General features: G+C 64.7%; 4 protein-coding genes across 4 annotated transcripts; 3 read left to right on the forward strand and 1 right to left on the reverse strand.

Moving 5' to 3' along the window:
- The first annotated feature begins 3,213 nt into the window (after positions 1-3,213).
- HDGF (heparin binding growth factor) lies at positions 3,214-4,774 on the forward strand. The gene is made up of 5 exons (XM_082785275.1): positions 3,214-3,364; positions 3,598-3,736; positions 3,827-4,009; positions 4,088-4,293; positions 4,459-4,774. Exons 1-5 carry the CDS (start codon positions 3,297-3,299, stop codon positions 4,463-4,465), a joined length of 603 nt encoding a protein of 200 aa, XP_082641401.1. The 5' UTR covers positions 3,214-3,296; the 3' UTR covers positions 4,466-4,774.
- Positions 4,775-5,784: 1,010 nt separating this feature from the next.
- MRPL24 (mitochondrial ribosomal protein L24) lies at positions 5,785-7,956 on the forward strand. The gene is made up of 6 exons (XM_082785277.1): positions 5,785-5,855; positions 5,993-6,180; positions 7,152-7,247; positions 7,337-7,440; positions 7,540-7,670; positions 7,754-7,956. Exons 2-6 carry the CDS (start codon positions 5,998-6,000, stop codon positions 7,888-7,890), a joined length of 651 nt encoding a protein of 216 aa, XP_082641403.1. The 5' UTR covers positions 5,785-5,855; positions 5,993-5,997; the 3' UTR covers positions 7,891-7,956.
- A 148-nt stretch (positions 7,957-8,104) lies between these two features.
- On the reverse strand, positions 8,105-14,472 carry METTL25B (methyltransferase like 25B). Its single transcript, XM_082785276.1, has 6 exons — positions 14,259-14,472; positions 12,914-13,222; positions 12,113-12,175; positions 9,981-12,007; positions 9,038-9,147; positions 8,105-8,945 (listed from the first exon to the last, which is right to left on the reverse strand). The coding sequence occupies exons 1-6, from the start codon at positions 14,439-14,441 to the stop codon at positions 8,680-8,682; spliced, it is 2,958 nt and encodes a 985-aa protein (XP_082641402.1). The 5' UTR covers positions 14,442-14,472; the 3' UTR covers positions 8,105-8,679.
- Positions 14,473-15,072: 600 nt separating this feature from the next.
- On the forward strand, positions 15,073-19,366 carry LOC309890881 (uncharacterized protein). Its single transcript, XM_082785278.1, has 3 exons — positions 15,073-15,969; positions 17,415-17,615; positions 18,815-19,366. The coding sequence occupies exons 1-3, from the start codon at positions 15,094-15,096 to the stop codon at positions 18,965-18,967; spliced, it is 1,230 nt and encodes a 409-aa protein (XP_082641404.1). The 5' UTR covers positions 15,073-15,093; the 3' UTR covers positions 18,968-19,366.
- Positions 19,367-21,738: the final 2,372 nt, after the last annotated feature.

The raw sequence follows: 21,738 nt of genomic DNA on the forward strand, positions 1-21,738 counted from the left end.
CATGTTCCCCCCCCCCAGGACCCCAAAACCCCCCCCAGGACCCCTCCTCAGGGCCTGGCTGTGGGGTTGGGGGCCGGGGGGGGGCAACCTGAGCCCCCTCGGCCGCTGAGTAATCCCATTTCTCGCTCCAGCGGAGCGGGCAGGGCCCGTGACTAATGGGGCGCCCTAAAGAAACGCCCCCCGGCCCCATGGGGGTGTTTGGGGTTTTTTGCCCCCCCCACCCAGGACCCCAAAACAATCAGGGACAAAACAGGAGCAGGAGGTGGTGGAGAAACCGAGGGCAAAGAGGCGCCGGGGTTGGTTTCCCCACCACGTGTGCCTGGGTCCCGTCCCCCCCCCCCTAAAAAAAGCACCGGCAACACGAGCGGCCCCGGCTCAGCCCCCCCCCCCAAGTTTTGTTCCATCTTTCACCAAAACCCCCTGATTTATGCCTGGAAACCTCTCCCGAGGGGAAACTGAGGCAGGGGGGCTGGCACCACCAGGGCCCAGTAGGGGTTTTGCTGTCCCCCCCCCTCCTGGGGTGCAAGCGGCTGGGGACGGCGGTGGCACCCCATTCCCTGACCCCATAAGCTCTCCCCCCCTCACACCGTAGCCAGGCCCTTCTTTTTTACAGCCCATTATTTATTTTTTATGAGGACCGGTGCTGCTGCAGGGCCCCGAGTGTCACCCACCCCCTTCACGAAGCATTCAGGGCCTTTTTGGGGGCATTCGGGGCCTTTTTGGGGGCTTTTTGGGGTGGGCAGGCTCAGGCCCCTGAGGACGAGCTGAGCCCCCGCAGCGATGCCCTTTGGGGCCAGCTGGCACTGGTGGCAGCCGGGTGGGCGCGTGTGGCCCCCCACGGGCTGGATCCACGTTAATTAATTAACGAACTCCCCCTGCCCGCCCCCAAATCGCCACCCCCGTCCCCAATGGGGCCTGGCACCGCCAGGGCCCAGCTGGGCAGCTCCCAGCCCCGCTCCGGGCACCGGTTGCAAAGTCCAGGAGCAGAGGTTGGGGGCAGAGTCCGTGCGGGGCGGGGGGGGCACGCTCATCCTACCACCCCAGCCCCTTTTTTTTATTATTTTTAATTCATTTTTAAATTATTTTTAATTTCTTTTCCCCCCCCGTGCAAGGACAGGATGGTGACACCCCCTTCCCGGTGATGCCCCCGGGTGCTTCAGCAGCCGGGTGGGCTCCGGCCCCCTTGTCCAGGGGGGGTCCCAGGGGGTCGGGGGGGGCGTTTCCAGCCCCCCCCCAGCTCCTGCCCGCGCTGCTGTTGGGGTATCTCGGCCCCCAGCCCCTTATCTCCCCTCCCCAAACTTCCCCGCCCGCCACTGCGCCTGGAGATGCCGCGGCCTTTTCCAGGAGGACACAGTTTTGGGTGAAAAAAGGCCAGATAAGGGGCTATCGCCCGTTGGGTGCCGCCTGTGGCGCGCGCCCTTTCTGCAAGGGACCAGCCCCCAGCACCCTGGGGACATTCAGCAGTCACCGAGGGGTGGCCCCATGGCGTGGGGGGGGTCCCCAAACCCCCCCTATTCCACGGGGTCCCCGCCGCGCTCCCTTTGCCCACCCACGACCTTGGCCAAGGACGGCTCCCGCTGTGGGGCCGGGGACGTGGCACCGTGCAGCTGGGGGGGGGACAAACTCGGGGACGGTGGCACCCCGGGGGTCCCCGTCCCCGGGGGGGGGCTGTAGGGCCAAGCACCGGGGGCTGGAGCCACCGCGGTGGCCCCACGTGCGCCGCCTCTGCTTGGGGATGGAGGTTTTAAAAATAGCCGGGCCCGCTCCCAAGGCTTTGTAGCCACGTTGGGGCTGGTTTTGTCCCCCCCCAGGGTGAAACCGAGCTCGAAGGAGCCTCTTCTTTTCCATAGGAGCCAGGGCAGACAATGGGGTGGCACTGGGGGCCCTAAAGGGCTCTGGGGGGGGCCCACGGTGGCCTGGGAGCGACCTGCAGAAACGTGATCCGCGCCCAAACGTCCCCGCTGCTGGCGGGGCCGGGCTGGCCGCCCGCCCTCTGACTCAGATTTTCTCCTCCCGGCCCCCCCCCAGCACCAAATGGGGACGGAGCCCGGTGGCGGGCAGGGCTCCGGCACCGGGGGCGCGACGGCGAGGCCGAGTTTGGTGCCGGTGGGGTCCGATTCTCGCCCCTCTCCCCATCCCGAATCCCCCAAATGAGCCCGGGAGCTGCGCCGTGGCCCTCGGAGGGCTCCCACGCGTGGGCCGTGGCCCCGGGCCCGGGGGTGCCGGCGAGTGGAGGCACGTCCCCGAGCCCAAAACGCGCCGAGGGATCCGGGAAGGAGGATGCAGGGAGGAGGGCGTGGGGCTGGGCGCTGCCCGCGGTGGCCCCACACCCAGGGCTCGGTGCCCCGGCACGGCACCGGGTCCCTGCTGGTCACCAGAGCACCCTAGGGTGGGGTTTTGGGTGCTGGGTGCCCCCCCGAGCTGTGCGTGGGCAGCAGGGAGGGCACGGGGACGTCCCCCACGAGTGTCCCCGTCCCCGTGGGGAGTCCCCAGCTCGGGCATCCCACCCCAGCAGCCCTCAGACGTGCCAGGAGGAAGGGGACAAAAAAAAAAAAAACAAACCCCGGTGGCAGAAAACTGGGGAAACTGAGGCAAGGTCGCGCCGTGAGTCAGCAGCGGGACCCCGCAGGGTTTTGCTCTCCCACCCCGCTCCCCGGCAAGCCCCCCGCCCGTTTTGTCTCCTTCCCCCTTTCCTTCGAGGCTTTCTGGGGAATTTATGGCCGCGCTGGCTGGAGCCGGGGGGGGGGGTTATTTTTAGACGCTATAAAAAGCTGCTGGTGCTGCTGGTGCCACGCTCCCCGCGTGGCGCGCCGGGAATATTCCCCCTGGGTGCCACGGCACCTGCTGCCGGGGGGCTGCTCGCCCACCCGGGGGGGCTCTGGGTGTCAGGGCTGCCCCCCCCCCCCGAGGGCCGGGCTGGAGTTGTTCGTCCTGCATGCGGCCGGGGCCCCGATTTTGCTGAGCTCGATGCGTCTGAGCCCGTCTAGACAAGGGCTTAGGGCGGCCGCTCCTCGCCGTCCCCTCGGGGTGTTCGCGGGGCTGCCGCCGGCTCGGGAGCGGGGAGGGGGCGGCTGCGATGCCCCAAATGGATCCAGGCACCTTCCTCATGGTGTCAGGAGTCGGGAACGGGGACACGAGGGCCAGGATGGTGCCCTGGGAGGTCCCGGTGGCTGCGCCCTCACCTTCTCCTCTTTTTTTTCACCTTCTCCTCTTTTTTTTCACCTTCTCCTCTTTTTTTTTCACCTTCTCCTCTTTTTTTTCACCTTTTCCTCTTTTTTTTTGTGCAGATCGACGAGATGCCAGAAGCCGCGGTGAAGTCGTCCTCCAACAAATACCAAGTCTTCTTCTTCGGGACCCACGAAACGTGAGTGGGGCCCTGCCACGAGCTGGGGGGGCTAACGGGGAGAGATCCGGCCCTTTGGGGTCTCCGTCTCCATGGGGCAGTGACGCTGATGGACCAGGGCAGGAGGTCGGGGTGGTCCTGGGGGCATAGGGTGCTGCAAAGCTGGGGAAGGAGCCGGTGGCATGGTCCGGGGGGTTTTGGGGCAGAGGTGGGACACCCCAGCTGCCGTTTCTCATCGCTTTTCCCCCGAGCAGGGCATTCCTGGGGCCCAAAGACCTCTTCCCCTATGAAGAATGCAAGGAGAAGTTTGGGAAACCCAACAAAAGGAAAGGGTTCAGCGAAGGTTTGTGGGAGATCGAGAACAACCCGACCGTCAAAGCCTCCGGGTACCAGGTGGGTGGCGATCCGCCGGCCGCAGCCCCCCCGTGACCCCCTCCCCGGGCATCCCAGCCCCCTTTTCTAAGCCCCGGTGTCGCCCCCCAGCCCACCCCGAAGAAGACCTGCCCCGAGGACGCCGAGCCCGAGCGGGAGCCGGAGGGTGACGGGGAGAAGAAAGGCAACGCGGAGGGCAGCAGCGACGAGGAGGGGAAGCTGGTGATCGACGAGCAGTCCAAGGAGAAGAACGAGAAAGCCGGGATCAAGAGGAAAGCAGAAGATGCTTTGGAGGTAGGGGGGGGCGGCGGGGACGGGGGGACGAGGGGCAGGGGGCAAAGGGCAGGGCTGAGCCGAGCTCCCCGCGCCCAGGACTCCCCCAAACGCACCAAGGAGGCGGAGGGGCAGGAAGGGGAGAAGAAGGTCGACAACGAAGAGGCCCCCAAGGAGGAGCCGAAGCCCAACCCAGCCGAAGGCGAGAAGGAGAAGAACAGCGACGCCGCCGGCGTGCCGGACGCCAACGAAGCCAAGCAGGAGGGCAAGGACAAGGCGGAGGAGGTCAGAGACCACAAAGAGAGGTGAGGGCGGTGAGCGGGGTGCCCCCCAGCCCCCCAAACTGGGCTCTCCTCCACCCACCTGGGCACAGGGGTGTGGATTTGGGGGTCCTGGGGCTGTGTCCCCAGTTGGGGGTCTCGAGATCGTGGGGTTTGTGACCGAGCACCCGGTTTTCTTCGTCCCCGCAGTCCGTAGAGGCCTCCCCGGCGAGCTGATCTCCTGCCCCTTCCCCGCTGGGCTCCCCTGGGTGCTGCCCCGTCTCGCCCTCGTCGGCTCGTCAACGGCCGCGGCTCCGGAAACGAGAAACAAACGGGAAAAAAAAAAGAAAAAAAAAGAAAAAAAAATAAAATAAACGAGAGAAATGAAGAGAAAACCCGGTAACGATAACCCCTGAACCGACCCGCATCTCCTGGCCCCGCCGTCGCAGGGCGCATGCTTTGTATTAGTGATTTCTAGGGGGCTGATCAGTTGATTTGAAATAAAAGCAATTCATGCCTTTTTAAAGCGCTTCTGCCCGGTGTTTTTTGTCTGGGGGGGCCATTTCGGGCCCCTTTGGGCTCAGTTTCACCTTCTCGGTGCCCGAAGGAAATGCAGAAAGGGCCCGGAGCTGGAAGGGGGGGAGAAAAATCAGTGAGAGAGGGGAGGGAGAGCGGCAGCAGGAAGATTTTTACAGGAGGGGATTTTATTAATGGGGAAAATCACCATTCTGCAAGAAAATGCCATGGGGGGGGGGCTGGGATGGGAGCCGTTGCCCCTCACAAATGCTTCGTCCCCACCGGTGGCTCCTTGAGGGGGGGGCTTGGTGGGGATCCCGGTGCCCAAAGCCCCCCGGGAGGGTGCCCAAATCCCTTGGGAGAGCCCCGTGGGTGCGGGGCTGGGAGCAGCAGCAGAAAATGAAGCCGTGGCCGGGCGCCAGCCCCGCTCCCAGCCCCCAGCGCCGCTGCTGCCCCCCCCCCGGGCACTGGGGACCCCCAGGGACCCCTCAGGGCCCCCCCCCCCAGCCATGGGGGGAGCCCCCAGCCCCTTGCCCCTAGGCCTCGGCCACCACCACAGCCCCGCTTGGGGTCCCAGGGCTGGGCCTGGAGAGCAGTGGGAGGCCTGGGGGGGGGCAACTGGGGGCACTGGGGGGCAACTGGGGGCAACTGGGAGGGGTGAGGGGCAACTGGGGGCAGATTGGGGGGGGCTGTAATGGCGGCCATGGGGGCAGGGAGCTGGGGTAGGGCGGTCCCGCGGCCTCACCGCCGCCCCCAAAGCCCTGGCCCAGCTCCCTGCCCGCCCCGGGGGTCGTTTCGGTGGGACTGGGCCGTGCTGGAGTGGGGGGGTACTGGGGAAACTGGGGGGAGGCCGCGTGGACTACAACTCCCAGCATGCCCCGCGGCGTAGGCAGCGAGAGGGAGGGGTCCATGGCGGCGCGCTCCCGTGATGCACCGCGCCAGCGGCGGGCCACGAGGGGGAGGAAGAGGAGGAGGAAAAGGGGGGGGGGGAGAGAACTACAACTCCCATCATGCCCCGCGGCGGGACTACGCGTCCCGGCGTGCCCCGCGGCGCCGCCACTTCTGGGAGCGGGAGGCGGCGGGGCGCTGAGGTGAGGCCGGGGGGCTCCGGGGGGAACCGGGGGGAACCGGGGGGCTCCGGGGGGGTCGGGGCCGGTCCCGGGGCCCCGTTCCCGGTGTGGGGGCTCGGCCCCGGCCCCTTCTCAGCCGGTGCCCACTCCCCCCCCAGCCGCCATGCGGGTTTCGGCCCTGCTGGGCCTGGCGGCGCGGCCCCGGCTGCCCCCCGGGTACCGGCACGGGACGTGGCGCCCCGGCACCGCCCCCGAGCAGCGCAGGAACCCCCCCGGGCAGCGCCGCAACAAAGTGTTCGTGGAGCCCCTGCACAGGGACGAGTGGAAGGTGTTCCGGGGGGACACGGTGAGTGGGGAGGGGACACCCCCCCCCCCCCCCAAATCCCATCCCTAATTGGGAGCCGGGAGCCCCCCCTTAATTGGGATCTGGGGACCCCTCCCCCTTTAATTGGGATCCCGAGAGCCCCCCCCTTCTAAGTGGGTCCTGGACCCCCCCCCACCCCCTTAATAGGGACCCGGGGACTCTCCCCCCTTTAATGACCCCCCCCCAAATTGGGACCCCTCCCCTTAATTGGGATCTGGGGACCGCCCCCATCCTTTAATGACCCCCCCCCCCTTTAATTGATATCCAGGGAGCCCTCCCTCTAAGTGGGACCCGGCCCCTCCCCCCCTTAATAGGGACCCGGGGACCCCCCCCCCCCTTTAGTGACCCCCCAGGAAGACCCCCCTCTTTAATTGGGACCCAGGGAGCCCCCCCCCTTTTAATGCCCCCCCGGGGACCCTCTCCTTTAATGACCCCCCCTTTAACTGGGATCCGGGGAGCCCCCTCTTTAGCGCTCCCCTTTTAATGCCCCCCTTGAGAGCCCCCCCATTCCCCCTTTAATAGGACCTGGGACCCTCCCCCCTTTTAGGGCTCCCCTGGGGACCCCCCCCTCTTTAATGGCCCCTTGGGGACCCCCCTCTTTAATGGGACCCATGGAACCCCCTTAATGACCCCCTGGAAGCCCCCCCTCCCCCTTTAATGGGACCTGGAGACCCCCCCCTGCTTTTAGGACTCCCCTGGGGATCCCCCCCCCTTTTAGGGCCCACTGGCCCCCCCCCATTCCTTCATCCCCTCTGCACCCCCCCTTTTTTTATGGGACCCAGGGACCCCCCCTTTTACCTCCCCCTATTTATTAATCCGTGTGGACCCCCCCCAATTCCTTCAACCCCACTGAGCCCCCCCCTCTTGTTTGTTGATCCCTAGGGACCCCCCCCATTTTTCCAACCCTATTGAGCCCCCCCTCCTTGTTCCTTTTGCCCCCCCCCCCCCCACAGGTCCAGGTGCTGGCCGGGAAGGACGCGGGGCGCCAGGGGCTGGTCACCCAGGTGGTGCGAGCCCGCAACTGGGTCGTGGTGGAGGGGCTGAACACGGTGAGGAGCGAGCGGGGAGGGGTTGGGGGGGGGGCTACGGTGTTAAGGGGGGGGCACGGCGCGTCCTTAACCCCCCCCTCACCCCGCAGCACTACCGCTACATCAACAGGATGGCCAAATTCAGCAGCACCTACATCGCCAGCGAGGCCCCGCTGCTGCTCAGCCAGGTCGCCTTGGTGGACCCTGAGGACCGGTAAAAACCCCAAAAACACCCCGGGGGGGGGGGCATAAAAACCCGTGGGATGGATTTAGGGCAATTCCTGCTGATTTTGGTCCTTTTTTGCCTCTCCAGGAAGCCGACGGAGGTGCAGTGGCGTTACACGGAGGAGGGGGAGCGGGTGCGGGTGTCGCTGCGCACCGGCCGCATCCTCCCCCTGCCCCTACGGCAGCGCCGCGACGGGGTCGTCCCCGAGCAGTGGATCGGTGAGATCGGGGGGGGGTTTTGGGGCTAAAGTGGGGGGATTTGGGGCTGGGGGGGGGCTTAGTGCCATCCTCTCCGCCCGCAGACGGCCCCAAGGACACGTCGGTGGAGGATGTGCTGGAGAAAACCTACCTGCCCTCGCTCAAGACCTTCGAGGAGGAGGTGATGGAGGCCGCGGGCATCGTGGAGACGCGCCGGGCCAGGAAATCCTACTGGTACTGAGCGGGGGGCAACGGGGGGAGCCCCCCGGGGGCAGCAGCTCCGAGTAAAGGACTTTTTGTATCCAGATTTGGGGTTTCGCCGTATTTTTGTATTTATATTTAGGGTTTCGCCAGATTTTTTGCATCTGGATTTAGGGTTTCGCCGTTTTTTTGCATCTAGATTTGGGGTTTCGCCATTTTTTTGCATCTATATTCTGGTTTCTCCATTTTTTTTGCATCTTTATTTAGGGTTTCTCCGTATTTTTTGCATCTAGATTTGGGGTTTCACTGTAGTTTTTGCATCTATATTCTGGTTTTCACCATTTTTTGCATCTTTATTTAGGGTTTCTCCGTATTTTTTGCATCTATATTTTGTTTTTTGCTGTATTTTTTGCAGCTGTGGTACTTTTGGGGTGTCTCTCTGCCACGCTGGGGCCTGGGGGGCCACACTCCCTCCTCCTCCTCCTCTTCCTCCTCCTCCTCCTCCTCTTCTTCCTCCTCGCTGCTGTCCCCCAGCCCCTCCAGCACCCCCTCCAGGGTTGGGGCTGGGGACCCAAACTTTGGGGCTGGGGAGTGGTGTTTTGGGATTGGGGACCAAGGTTTGGGGGCTGGGGACTGGGTTTTTGGGGTTTCACCGTAGGTTTTGCATCTAGATTTAGGGTTTCGCCCTTTTTTTGCATCTAGATTTGGGGTTTCACCGTATTTTTGCATCTATATTCAGGTTTTCTCCATTTTTTTTGCATCTTTATTTAGGGTTTTGTCATTTTCTTGCATTTTTATTTAGGGTTTCTCCGTTTTCTTGCATCTTTATTTAGGGTTTCGCCGTATTTTTTGCATCTATATTTTGTTTTTCGCTGTATTTTTTGCAGCTGTGGTACTTTTGGGGTGTCTCTCTGCCACGCTGGGGCCCGGGGGGCCACGCTCCCTCCTCCTCCTCTTCTTCCTCCCCCTCCTCCTCCTCGCTGCTGTCCCCCAGCCCCTCCAGCACCCCCTCCAGCGGCGCCCTGGCCGCCACCAGCACCAGGTTGCGCGGGGAGAAGCGGGGATCAAAAAGAGGCAGCAGGGCGCACTGGAAACCTGGGGAGGGGGCAAAAAGAGCCTCGAGCTCGCTGCCCCCTCCCCGATTTCTCCCCTTCGACCCCCCCCAACCCCAAGGGTGGGGCCCCCACCTTGCTCCCGCAGGTAGAGGAGGCGGTCGAGGAGGATGAGGCTCTCGACCAGCGGGGCCAGGAGCAGCGCCAGGCAGCGGAAGGCGAGCAGCTCCTGCTGCCGGGCGGAGCTGGGGGGGGGGGAGAGGGATACGGGGGGGGTGGTGAGTAGGGGGAGACCCCCAGGGGAAGGGGGGGACCCCCAAGAGAGGGAACACCCCAAAAGAAGGCACCCCAGAAGGGATCCCAGGAGAAGTGACACCCCAGGAGAAGGGGACACCCCAAAAGAAGCCCCCCCAGGAGAAGGGACACCCCAGGAGAAAGCCCCCAGCCCCCCCCAGGAGATGGGACACCCCAAAAGAAGGGATCCCAGGAGAAGGGGACCTCAGCAGGGGACGACCCCAGAAGAAGGGACACCCCAGGAGAGGGTAAACCCCAAAAGAAGGCTCCCGAGGAGAAGGGACACCCCAGGAGAAATCCCCCAACCCCCCCAGGAGAGGGGACACCCCAAAGGAAGACGCCCCCAGGTGAAGGCCCACCCCAAAAGGAAGTCCCCAGCCCCCCCAGGAGAGATCCCACCCCAAAAGAAGCCCCCCCAGGAGAAGGAGAAGGCCCACCCCAAGAGAAAGCCCCTGGCCCCCAGGAGAAGGAACCCCAAGAGAAGGAACACCCCAGGAGAGGGTCCACCCCAAAAGAAAGCCCCCCAGGAGAGGGAACACCCCAGAACAAGGGACCCTGGGAGAGGGGACACCCCAAAAGAAGGGATCCCAGGAGAAGGGACACCCCAAAAGAAAGCCCCTGGCCCCCCAGGAGAAGGAACCCCAGGAGAGGGGACACCCCAAAAGAAGGGAACCCAGGAGACGAGACACCCCAAAAGAACCCCCCCCACACAAAGTCCCACCCCAAAAGAAGCCCCCACCCCAAAAGAACCCCCCGCCCCCCCCTTCTTTCACCCCGCACGCACTCGGAGACGCCGAGGCTCAGGGCTCTCCTCCCGGGCCGCACCCTTGGGTGCTGGAGGCTGGGCTGGGCGGCGGGGCCGAGGCTCTGTAGGGCCGCTCGGTGCCCGTGGGGGCGCATCCCGGAGCTGTCCCCCCCCCCCTCCAAAAGCAGCCGCCCCGCAAAAGCCTCCAGCGCGTGGCACGCGGCCTCCAGGGCGCGGGACGACAGCTCGTGGCCACGCAGCCCCGACACCCAGGAGCTCAGCGGGTAGCCCACGGGGTGGGGAGGGGGGGTTTTGGGGTGGGGAGGGGGGTTTGGGGGCTGGTGACCAAGATTTTGGGGATGGGGACCAAGGTTTTGGGGCTGGGGACCAAGGTTTTGGGGCTGGGGAGTGGAGTTTTGGGGCTGGGGAGCAAGGTTTTGGGGCTGGGGAGGGGGGTTTTGGGGCTGGGGAGCAAGGTTTTGGGGCTGGGGACCAAGGTTTTGGGGCTGGGGAGGGGGGTTTGGGGGCTGGGGAAGGGGGTTTTGGGGCTGGGGAGCGGGGTTTTGGGGCTGAGGACTAAAATTTGTGGGCTGGGGAGTGGGGTTTTGGGGATGGGGAGCAGGGTTTTGGGGCTGGGGACCAAGATGTTGGGGCTGGGGAGCCAGATGTTGGGGCTGGGGAGTGGAGTTTTGGGGCTGGGGAGCAAGGTTTTGGGGCTGGGGACCAAGATTTTGGGGATGGGGACCAAGGTTTTGGGGCTGGGGAGCGGGGTTTTGGAACTGAGGACCCAGATTTTGGGGATGGGGAGCCAGATGTTGGGGTTGGGGAGTGGGGTTTTGGGGCTGGGAAGTGGGCTCTTGGGGCTGGGGAGCGGGGTTTTGGGGTTGGGGACCCAGATTTTGGGGCTGGGAACCGGGGTTTTGGGGCTGGGAAGCAGGGGCTGGGGGCTGGAAATTGGGGCTTTGGGGCTGAGGACCAAGATTTTGGGGATGGGGAGCAGGGTTTGGGGCCTGGGGAGTGGAGTTCTGGGGTTGGGGACCAACATTTGGGGGTTGGGGACCAAGATTTAGGGGCTGGGGACTTGGGTCTTGTGGCTGGAGACCCAGATTTTGGGGCTGGGGACCGGAGTTTCGGGGCTGGGGACCCAGATTTTGGGGCTGAGGAGTGGGATTTGGGGGATGGAGAGCAGGATTTTGGGGCTGGAGACCGGGGTCTTGTGGCTGGGGAATGAGATTTTGGGGCTGGGGACCCAGATTTTGGGGCTGGGGAATGGGATTTTGGGGCTGGGAACCCAGATTTTGGGGCTGGGAATCCAGATTTTGGGGCAGGGGAGTGGGATTTTGGGGCTGGGGAGCGGGATTTGGGGGATGGAGAGCAGGATTTTGGGGCTGGGAACCCAGATTTTGGGGCAGGGGAGTGGGATTTTGGGGCTGGGAACCCGGATTTTGGGGCTGGGGAGCGGGATTTGGGGGATGGAGAGCAGGATTTTGGGGCTGGGAACCCAGATTTTGGGGCAGGGGAGTGGGATTTTGGGGCTGGGAACCCAGATTTTGGGGCTGGGATCCCGGATTTTGGGGCTGTGGCCGGGTGGACAGCTTCATGTAGCAGCAGGCGGCCGAGGTGACGGCGGCCACGTGGGGGCTGCGGGCGAAGTGGCGCAGTAGGGCCACGCTCAGGTCCCCGCAGGCGTGCAGCCCCGTCAGCAGCACCCTCTGCCCCCCCCCGGGCTCCCCCCGCAGCGGGTTCCTAACGGGGGGGCCCTGCCCGGGCTCGGGGGGCAACAAAAATTCCTCCCCGGGCGCCCCCGGATCCAAGCGGCCGGCCACGTGCCGCGGGCACCGCGGGTTTTGGGGGGAGCCGGGGGGGGGTTTAGGATTTCGGGGGGTGCTTTTAGGGTGCCGGGGGGGTGGGAGAGACCCCCCCCCGGCGCCCCGTGCCCGTTTTTTGGCCAGCTCCCGCAGCAGCTCGCGGTCGAAGCGCTCGGCCAGCCCCGCCAGGCGCCCGTCGCCCTCCACGGCGGTGACGGAGAGGCCGAGGCCGAAGGCCAGGAAGCGCGAGAGGTGGCCCTGGGGGGGGGGACAGGGGACACGGGGAGGTGCCCGGTGGGGTTGGGGGGGGCACAAAGTGTCCCCGTCCCCCCCCCCCGTCAGCCTGGACCCCCCCCTTTGTACCTGTCCTGAGCCCACGTCCACCACGCGGTCGCAGCCGGTGGCCTCGCTCAGCCGCTGCAGCACCTGGGGGGGGACAGGGGGGGGACAGGGGGTGACATTGGGGGGGGCGTGGGGGGATATGGAGGGGTTGGGGGGGATATGGGGGGGTTGGGGGGTGATAAAGGGGGGTTGGGGGGTGATATGAGGGGTTGGGGGGACATGGGTGGGGACAGGGGGACGTGGGGGGGTTGGTGTGGTGCGGGCGGGTTGGGGGGACATGGGGTGACGTGGGGGGGTCATGGGGTGACACGGGGTGTTATAGGGTGACATGGGGGGGCAGGGGTGTTGTGGGGTGACGCTGGGGGTTGTGGGGTGACACAGAGAAGCTGTAGGGTGACATGGGGGGGCATGGGGTGACAGGGGGTGTTGTGGGGTGATGCAGGGGGGCACGTGATGACCTGGGGTGTTACGGGGTGACACGGGGGGGGCACGCGGTGACCCGGGGCCTTGTAGGGTGACACGGGGTGTTATGGGGTGACATGGGGGGGCACGTGGTGACCCGGGGTCTTGTAGGGTGACACGGGGTGTTATGGGGTGACATGGGGCCTTGTGGGGTGACACGGGGTGTTATGGGGTGTTTTGGGGTAACACAGGGGGCATGGGGGAACCTGAGGAACGTGGGGTGATGGGGGGGACACATGGTGACACGGGGTGTTATGGGGTGACATGGGGCCTTGTGGGGTGACCCAGGGTGTTATGGGGTGACACGAGGTGTTATGGGGTGTTTTGGGGTGTTTTGGGGTGCCGCGGGGGGGCCCCCACCTTGCCGAGGCGCCGGATCTCGTGCTGCTTCTTGGCCTTGACGTGGCGGCGCAGCAGCGGGTGCAGGCGGGGGCTGTGGCAGGGGGGGCGCGGGGCCCCCCCGGGACGCCCCCCCCGGGGCAAAGCCAGGGCGCGGGCGGCGGCGACGAAGGCCAGGAGGGACAGGGGCCAGGCCGACCCCCCCGGGGACCCCCCCGGGACCCCCCCGGCCCCCAGCAGGGCGGCCGCCAGCTGCCGGGGGGGCGCCGCCGCCAGCGCCTCCTGCCAGGCCGGGGGGAGCTGAGCCCACAGCCCCCGGGAGAAGAAGTCCTGGGGGGGAAACGGGGGGGGGGTTAGGGGGGTAATTGGGGTGGGGTACTAATTAGGGTGGTAATTGGGGTGGGGTCGGGGTTGGGGGAGTAATTAGGGTGATAATTAGGGGTGGGGTTGGGGTTGGTGTTGGGGTCCTAATTAGGGTTGGGGTCAGGGTTGGGGTCCTCATTGGGGTTGGGGTAGGGGTTGGGGTTGGGGACTAATTAGGGTCCTAATTAGGGTTGGGGTCCTAATTAGGGTCATAATTAAGGTTAGGGTTGTGGTTGGGGTCCTAATAAGGGTTGGGGTTAGGGTTGGGGTCCTAACTAGGGTCATAATTAGGGTTGGGGTTGGTGTTGGGGTCCTAATTAGGGTCATAATTAGGGTTGGGGTTCTAAATTGGGGTCATAATTAGGGTTGGGGTCAGTGTTGGTGTTGGGGTTGGGGGACTAATTAGGGCGATAATTAGGGGTGGGGGTTGGTGTTGGGGTCCTAATTAGGGTCATAATTAGGGTTGGAGTCAGGGTTGGGGTCCTAATTGGGGTTGGGGTAGGGGTTGGGGTTGGGGGACTAATTAGGGTCATAATTAGGATTGGGGTCAGGGTTGGGGTTGGGGGACTAATCAGGGTGATAATTAGGGTTAGGGTTGGGGGGCCTAATTAGGGTCATAATTAGGGTTAGGGTTGGGGTCCTAATAAGGGTTGGACTTAGGGTCCTAATTAGGGTTAGGGTGAGGGTTGGGGTTAGGGTTGGGGTCACAGGTAGTGTTGGGTTGGGGTTGCGGTCTTAATTAGGGTCATAATTAGGGCTAGGGTCATAGGTAGGGTTAGGGTTGGAGTCCTAATTAGGGTCATTATATTGGGGCTGGAGTTAGCTTAGGGTTGGGGTTGGCATCGTAGGTAGGGTTAGGCTAGGGTTGGGCTTGGGGTCCTAATTAGGGTCCTAATTAGGGTCTGGATTGGGATTGGGGCTGGGGCCGTGGTTAGGGTCAGGTTTGGGGTCGGGGTGGGGTTTGGGGTCAGGTTTGGGGTCGGGTTTGGGGCCGTTCCCTCACGATGAAGCAGGCGTCCAGCAGCGGGCGGTACATGGCCAGGAGCCGCACGATGTCGGCTGCGCGGCGCTGCTCCCGCTGCAGGCTGGGGGGCGGGCGTGACGTCATCTCCGGGGGCGTGACGTCACTTCCTGGCTCTGACGACATGCCGGGGGGTGAGACGTCACTTCCTGGCTCTGAAATCATGCCGGGGGGTGTGACGTCACTTCCTGGCTGCAACATCGCCTGCTGGGTTCTGATGTCACCCTGGGGTAGTGACGTCACCTCCTGGGATGTGACGTCACACCAGGATGTGACGTCACTTCCTGGGCTGTGGTGTCACCATAGGGGAGTGTGGCATCACTTCATGGGCTGTGACGTCATCCTGGGGGTGTGACATCACCTCCTGGGCTGTGACATCACTCTGCGGCCGTGACATCACACGGGGCCAATCCCCAGCTCCCAGGCCATGACGTCACAGCGCCACCTTGATGACATCACAGCCCTGTGACGTCACCCAAACGCACAGCTCTCTGGTCCATCCCCATGACGTCACGCACTGACCCCCCTCCCACTGCCATGACGTCACCGCGCACCCCCAGCCTCCTCACCCCCTCCCCTCCCGCACGGTGACGTCACACCCCCTGCCCTGACGTCACCGGACGCTCCCCAACCTCCCCCTCCCCTCCCGTACCATAGAGTCGCCCTCCGGCGGCCCAGAGCGGCCGCGCGCGCTCCCCGCTCACCTCCCTTCCGGCTTCCCGCCGGCGGCGCCGCGCATGCGCGCAGGGCCCCCCGCGAGGAGCTCTTTTCCCCCCCGGTACCACTTCCGCTCCTTCCATTTCCGCTTCCGGCCGCCATGTCGGAGCTCATCCTCAACGTCAGCTTCGCTCTCGGCGGCTCCCCCCGGCCTCCCCCGGCCGGCAGCCGGCGGCACCGCAGCTTCGTCCGGCGCCGGCGGCTCCTGGAGCGGCTCGGGGCGCTGAAGGAGAAGCAGCTGCCCCCCAACGCCCGCCGCAAGCCCAAGGAAGAGCCGAAAAAACCCGGGGCCGGAGGCGGCGGCGGGGGGCGGCCGGGGAGGGCCGAGGGACGGCGGCGGCGGAGGGGAGGCACAAAATGGCGGCGGGCTGCCTCAGGAGGGGGCGAGGAGAGCGGGGAGGGAGCCCCTAAAGGCCTTAAAGGCTCTGGGGGGGGCCCTGAGGATGCTGGGGATCACCCCAAAGGCGCTGGGGGCCCCTCTGAGGGCTCTGGGCCCTCCTCTAAAGACTCTGGACCCGTCCCTAAAGGCTCAGGGCCCCCCCTCAAGGGCTCTGGGTCCTCTAAAGACTGTGACCGCCCCCTTAAAGGCTCTGGGGCTCCCCCTAAAGCCTCTGGGGCATCCCCCAAGGCTTCTGGGCCCCCCCTCAAAGCCTCTGGGCCCTCCTCTAAAGACTCTCAGCCCCCTCCTAAAGCCTCTGGGGCGCCCCCCAAAGCCTCGGGCCCCCCTCCCAAAGGTTCCTTGGCCCCCCCGGCTCCTTCCAAGCTGGTGGCCATCGACTGCGAGATGGTGGGCACGGGGCCCGGGGGTCGGACCAGCTCCCTGGCCCGCTGCAGCATCGTGAGCTACGAGGGCGACGTCCTGTACGACCGCTACGTGCGGCCCCCCGAGCCCGTGGTGGATTACCGCACCCGCTGGAGCGGCATCCGGAGGCACCACCTGGTCAACGCCGTCCCCTTCAGCAAGGCCCAGCGGGAGGTGAGCTGCTGGGGGGGAGGTTTTGGGGGTGTTGGGGGAGGTTTGGGGGGTTTGACGGAGGTTTGGGGGGGGTTTGGAGGAGGTTTGGGGGAGGTTTGGGGGGTTTGAGGGGTGCTGGGGGGGAGTTGAGGGTGTTTGGGGGGATGCTGGGGGGGGCTTGGGGGAGGTTTCTGGTGTTTGGAGGGATGTTGGGGGGTTTGAAGGGCTGCTGGGGGGAGTTGGGGGTGTTTGGGGGGATGCTGGGGGGGCTTTGGGGGAGGTTTGGGGGGTTTGGAGGGCTGCTGGGGGGAGTTGGGGGTGTTTGGTGCAATGCTGGGGGGTTTTGGGGGGGCTTTGGGAGAGGTTTGGGGTGTTAGAAGGGATGCTGGGGGGGGTTGGGGGGTGTTTGTGGTGTTTGGAGGGGTGCTGGGGGGGGCTTGTGGTGTTTGGAGGGTTTTGGGGGGGGTTGGGGGAGGTTTGGGGTGTTAGAGGGGATGCTGGGAGGGATTTTGGGGGCTTTGGAGGGATGCTGGGGGGGGTCATGGTGTTTGGAGGTGATGCTGGGGGGTTTGAAGGGCTGCTGGGGGGAGTTGGGGGTGTTTGGGGCGATGCTGGGGGTTTTGGGGGGGCTTTGGGAGAGGTTTGGGGTGTTAGAAGGGCTGCTGGGGGGGAGTTGGGGGTGTTTGGGGGATGCTGGAGGGGTTTGGAGGGATTTGGGGGGGTTGTGGTTTTTAGGGGGGGTTGGGGGAGGTTTGGGGGAGGTTGAAGGGCTGCTGGGGGGAGAGTTGGAGGGGTTTGGGGGATGCTGGGGGGGTTTGGGGGGGCTTTGTGGGAGGTTTGGGGGGTTTGGAGGGCTGCTGGGGGGCTTTAGGGGTGTTTTGGGGGATGCTGGGGGGGTTTGTGGTGTTTAGGGGGGATTGGGGGAGGTTTGGGGAGTTTGGAGGGGTGCTGGGGGGGCTTTGGGGGAGGTTTGTGGGTTTGGAGGGATGTTGGGGGGTTTGAGGGCTGCTGGGGGGAGTTGGGGGTGTTTGGGGGGATGTTGGGGGGGCTTTGGGGGAGGTTTGGGGTGTTAGAAGGGCTGCTGGGGGGAGTTGGGGGTGTTTGGGGGGATGCTGGGGGGTTTTGGGGGAGGTTTGGGGGGTTTGAAGGGCTGTTGGGGGGACTTGGGGGTGTTTGGGGCAATGCTGGGGGGTTTTGGGGGGGCTTTGGGGGAGGTTTGGGGTGCTTGAAGGGCTGCTGGAGGGGTTTTGGGGGGGGTTGGAGGGACGGTGGGGGGTTTGGGGGGTATTTTGGTGCTTGTAGGGCCGCTGGGGGAGGTTACAGAGAGCAGCCACGGTGACATGCTGCTGGGGGGGGGGGCAGATTTGGGACCATTTTCAGGTTGTGCCGTGCTCGAGGCGGGGGGGGGGCTCTTAGGGGGGCTGCCCTCCAACCTTTTTTTTTATTTTTTATTCCCCCCCCCCCAGATCGTGAAGCTGCTGCGGGGCAAGGTGGTGGTGGGCCACGCGCTGCACAACGACCTGCGGGCGCTGCGCTACGCCCCCCCCCCGGCGCTGACCCGCGACACCTCCCGCATGGCCCCCCTCAACCAACGCGCCGGCTGCCCCCCCGGCACCCCCGTGTCCCTCAAGCGCCTGGCCAAGGCCCTGCTGCAGCGCGACATCCAGGTTTGACCCCCCCGGGCCCCTTCTGCCCCCCCCCCCGGCTTGTTCCGCCCCCCCCAGCTCATTCCAGGCCCCCCCCCAGCTCGTTCTGCAACCCCCCAGCCTCATTCTGCCCCTCCATGGCTCGTTTTGCCCCCCCCCCAGCTCGTTCTGGCCCCCCCCCAGCTCGTCCTGCCCCCCCCCAGCTCATTCCACCCCCCCACCCGGCTCGTTCTGCCCCCCCCCCGGCTTGTTTTGCCCCCCCTGGCTCGTTCTGGCCCCCCCCAGCTTGTTTTGCCCCCCCCCCAGCTCGTTCTGGCCCCCCCCCAGCTCGTCCTGCCCCCCCCCAGCTCATTCCAACCCCCCCCCGGCTCGTTTTGCCCCCCCCCGGCTCGTTTTGCCCCCCCCCAGCTTGTTTTGCCCCCCCCCCCCCTCGTTCTGCCCCCCCCCGGGTCGGTGGGGGACAAAGGGGGTCGGGGGGGGGGTGCTGCAAAACCAGGGCAGGGAATGGCTCTGAGGTCCCAGGGGGATTTTGGGGAGGTGGGGGGGGGGCTTGGGGGGTTGGGGGGCCCTGGGGGGGTTTGTGGGGGCGTTGGGGGGGTGGGGGTGGGGGCTGGGGTGGGTTTTGGGGGTTCTTTGGGGGCTGAGGTGGGGTTGGGGGCCAGGGTTTTTTTGGGGGTGTCCTGGGAGGTTCGTTAGGGGCTCTGAGGGGTTCTTTGGGGGCTGTTTTTTTTTTTGGGGGGGGGGGTGTTCTGGGGGTTCTATGGGGGCTGGGGAGGTACTTCGAGGCCTCTGGGTTTTTTTGGGGGGTTCTGGGCAGTTCTTTAGGGGCTGGGGGGGCTCTGGGGGGGTTCTTTGGGGGCCGGGGGGGTGGGCAGGGGCTCTGGAGGGTTTTTTAGGGGCCAGGGGGGTTCTTTGGGTGCTCTGGGTGGGCTTTTTGGGGTCCTGGGGGGCTTCTTTGGGGTCCTGGGAGGTTCTCTGGGGGCAGTTGGGGAGCTCTGGGGGGTTCTTTGTTTTTTTTGGGGGGGGCTCTGGGGGATTCTTTAGGGTCCGGGGGGGTGCTTTGAACCCTGGGGGGCTTCTTTGGGGTCCGGGGGGGCTTCTTTGGGGTCCGGGGCCGGAGCTTTGCCATTTCTCCCGGGCTTCCTGACCATGGGGAACCCCAGATCCCTCCTCCCTGTGCCCGGGGGGGGCCACCCTAACCCCGTGCCCCCCGCCCGCAGGTGGGGAACAGCGGCCACTGCTCGGTGGAGGACGCCCGGACCTGCATGGAGCTCTACAGGCTGGTGGAGGCCGAGTGGGAGCAGCACCAGCCCCCGGGGGGGGGCCCTGACACCCCCGGGGGGGGGCCCCTGACACCCCGGGGGGGGCCCTGACACCCCCGAGGATGAAGATGAGGAAGATGAGGATGAAGATGAAGCCCCTGTGCCCCCCCTCCCCATGCCTTAAGACCCCGCGGTGAGGGGAGAGCCGTGCCCAGCCCCTGCTTTTTTTTGGGGGGGGCAGCTCGGGGCTGTTGGAGCCCCCCCCCAGGACCCTAAAAACAGTGGGGTGTGCCTGTTTTTTTTTGGGGGGGGGCGGATTTTAGGGGGTGGGGGCTCTCCCCCCCCCGCTATAAGGGGATGGGGCCTGGGAGTGTCCCCATAAAGCTCGGGGCCCCCCCCCCGCAGGGCTTTGCACAATGACCTCGAGCCCAGCCCCAAAAGCTGCGGGATTAAGAAAATAAAAGGAAAAAAAAGGAAAATAAATTAAAGATATTAAAAAAAAAAAAAAAAGAAGAAGAAAAGAAATTAAAAAAAAAAAAAAGAAAATAAATTAAAAAAAAAAGAAAGAAATTTAAATAAAGAAAATAAAATTAAAAAAAAAGAAAAAAAAAAGGCGCTGTGGGGTGTGTGCCCCCCCCCATCCGTCCCTATGGGGTCGTGGTGTCCCCCTGGATGCCTCAAATCATCACCGGGGGGGGGGTTTGGTCCCTGAATGTGCCCCCCCCCAGCCCCAGCGGAGCCGCTTTGAAGCGGGGCGGTTTGTGCTGCGGATGCCAATTAAAGGGAGCTGATTAACGAGCTGATTAATGGTGATTAATGAGCCCTTCGGGACCTGGGGGAAGAGGGCCGTGGCGGGGGGGGGGGCACTCGGCCCTAAAATGACCCCGGGGGGGGGTTTCCCTGCAGGCTGGGGGCCCCCCCCGAGCCCCTGAGGTCTTTGCTGTCCCCCCAGGACCTTAAAGCCCCTCTCAGTGCCCCCCCCGGGGGCTGTTCCCCGCTCCCCCTCCCCTAACCCCATAATTTTGTGCCCCCCCCCGGAGGTTGGGGGGGGCAGAGGTTCCTTTACTTGGTGCTGAGCACCCAAACCCAAATTTTTTGGCACGGGGGGGGGCCTCCTGCCACCCACAAACCATCCCCGTCCCTCCCAGGACCCCCAACACCTTCCCCTGTGTGACCTCAGCCCCCCCCAGCCTGGAGGGGGGGGCACAGAACTGACGCCCCCCCCTTTTTTTTGACCCTCTTTTTGCCCCCCCCCCAGCCCCACCTCGGAAGGAGGCCGGGAGCCAAAACCAACAGGGCCCTGCCCAGCTCCTCGGCTCTGCGGGGGGGGGGGGGCTTTTGGCACATTTTCCATTTTTTTTGGCTTTTTTTGGCTTTTTTTTTTTTTGAGGGGGGGCTTCGACACCTCCCTGCTTGGACCCCAGGGGTGGGGGGCGCAGGGGTCGTCCCCGAGGCGCTCCGAGCCTGCAGAGGTTGGGCCTGGTGAAAAAAAAAAGTTAAAAAATAAAACAAAAAGCTCGTTTTTTAAAAAAATACTCCCTTTTGTTTAAAAAAAGCTATTTTTTTTCAAAAAAGCTCATTTTAAAAAAAAAAAAAAAGTCATTAAAAGGAACAAAAAGCTCGTTAAAAAGCTTCGGGGGCGGTCAGGGGACCCCCAAATGCGAAGGCACCGAGGGGGGGTTTTAGGGCCTCCCCCCCCCGGATGGGCACCACGAGGCCCTTTCTTTTGGGGTTAAACCGCGGGATTTTGTTGGAGGAGAAAATGGGGGTGGGGGGGGTTGTGGGGGGGGGGGTCTTTGTGTCTGGGCCGGGTTTGGAAGCAATTAGGGCTGGAAACGAGCTCAAAGGCCGGGAAATGAGAACCAGGAGGCCCCAGCCTACGGGGTTGGGGGGGGGACACGGGGGAGCCCCCCGGCCAGGGGAGATTTTTGGGGTCATGGAAAGGGGGGGGGACACGGGGGGGGGATTGGGGACGGTCCCATGGGTGCTGAGCAGGGACAGGCCCCACACGGCCCCATTGGGGGGCCTCCAGGCCCAAACCCCGTGGGGGCCGTGTGGGGTCGGGGGGGGGGGGCCCAAAAAGGGTCAGGGCCTTCACTTCAGGAGTTGGGGGGGGTCCTGGGGGGGGGTCCTGGGGGGGGCAGCGCTCGGGATTTTTGCTCTTTGTGGGGATTTTGGTGATTCCTGCCAGATGTGGGGGTTCCGCCCCGCACGGCCCCGGCCTGTGGGGATGGGGTTTGGGGGTCCAGAAATGGGGTTTTTGCCCCCCCCCCCTCAGGACCCCCCCCCACACACACACGCCCCCCCCCCCTGCACGGCCCCACAGCCGGTTCTCCTGGAAATGTGGCATTTTTCTCTCTTTTCCCCCAAAGACAAGGGGGAATTTCAGTGTTACTCATGCCTCCGGGGCGGGGGGGGGGGGCGCGGCTCCTATTACAGCTCCCCCCCCAAATCCCCCCCAGACCCCAAAACGGGGGGCTCAGTAGGGCCGTAAGTAGGGTTTTTATCACCCACTCCCCCCCCAGCACCCCAAATTTCCCAACCCCGGGGGCTCGGAGGCAGCGGCAGGGCCGTGGCTGCGGGTTTGCCCCCCCCCCGCCTCTCAAAATCCCCCATTTCCACCCCAAAACGGCGCAGCCATCCGGCGCCTTCCATTGTGGGGCCGCCTCATGGGGTCGGTTCGGGCTGTGGTGCCCAGGGACGGGGCCACGGCCCCATTTACCCCCCACAGACCGATTCACCCCAAATAGCCCAATTTACCCCACAGCCTGAATCACCCCAAATAGCCCAATTCACCCCAAATAGTCCGATTTACCCCCCACACCCCCATTTACCCCCCACACCCTAATTTACCCCACACAGCCACATTCACCCCAAAGAAC

This window comes from Aythya marila, assembly GCF_965140915.1.
Source record: "Aythya marila genome assembly, contig: HAP1_HAP1_SCAFFOLD_940, whole genome shotgun sequence".
NCBI classification, from domain to species: Eukaryota; Metazoa; Chordata; class Aves; order Anseriformes; family Anatidae; genus Aythya; species Aythya marila.

What these genes read in the sequence shown, in the direction of transcription:
- HDGF (XM_082785275.1), top strand. Translation starts at nt 3,297, where the DNA reads ATGCCAGAAGCCGCGGTGAAGTCGTCCTCCAACAAATACCAAGTCTTC. An exon ending in TCAAAGCCTCCGGGTACCAG is followed by an intron (nt 3,737 to 3,826) that starts GTGGGTGGCGAT and finishes GTCGCCCCCCAG; the next exon opens with CCCACCCCGAAGAAGACCTG. An exon ending in AAGCAGAAGATGCTTTGGAG is followed by an intron (nt 4,010 to 4,087) that starts GTAGGGGGGGGC and finishes CCCCGCGCCCAG; the next exon opens with GACTCCCCCAAACGCACCAA.
- MRPL24 (XM_082785277.1), top strand. Translation starts at nt 5,998, where the DNA reads ATGCGGGTTTCGGCCCTGCTGGGCCTGGCGGCGCGGCCCCGGCTGCCC. An exon ending in AGGTGTTCCGGGGGGACACG is followed by an intron (nt 6,181 to 7,151) that starts GTGAGTGGGGAG and finishes CCCCCCCCACAG; the next exon opens with GTCCAGGTGCTGGCCGGGAA. An exon ending in TTGGTGGACCCTGAGGACCG is followed by an intron (nt 7,441 to 7,539) that starts GTAAAAACCCCA and finishes TTGCCTCTCCAG; the next exon opens with GAAGCCGACGGAGGTGCAGT.
- METTL25B (XM_082785276.1), bottom strand. Translation starts at nt 14,441, where the DNA reads ATGATTTCAGAGCCAGGAAGTGACGTCTCACCCCCCGGCATGTCGTCA. An exon ending in TGCTGGACGCCTGCTTCATC is followed by an intron (nt 13,223 to 14,258) that starts GTGAGGGAACGG and finishes TTTCCCCCCCAG; the next exon opens with GACTTCTTCTCCCGGGGGCT. An exon ending in AGATCCGGCGCCTCGGCAAG is followed by an intron (nt 12,176 to 12,913) that starts GTGGGGGCCCCC and finishes GTCCCCCCCCAG; the next exon opens with GTGCTGCAGCGGCTGAGCGA.
- LOC309890881 (XM_082785278.1), top strand. Translation starts at nt 15,094, where the DNA reads ATGTCGGAGCTCATCCTCAACGTCAGCTTCGCTCTCGGCGGCTCCCCC. An exon ending in TCAGCAAGGCCCAGCGGGAG is followed by an intron (nt 15,970 to 17,414) that starts GTGAGCTGCTGG and finishes CCCCCCCCCCAG; the next exon opens with ATCGTGAAGCTGCTGCGGGG. An exon ending in TGCTGCAGCGCGACATCCAG is followed by an intron (nt 17,616 to 18,814) that starts GTTTGACCCCCC and finishes CCCCGCCCGCAG; the next exon opens with GTGGGGAACAGCGGCCACTG.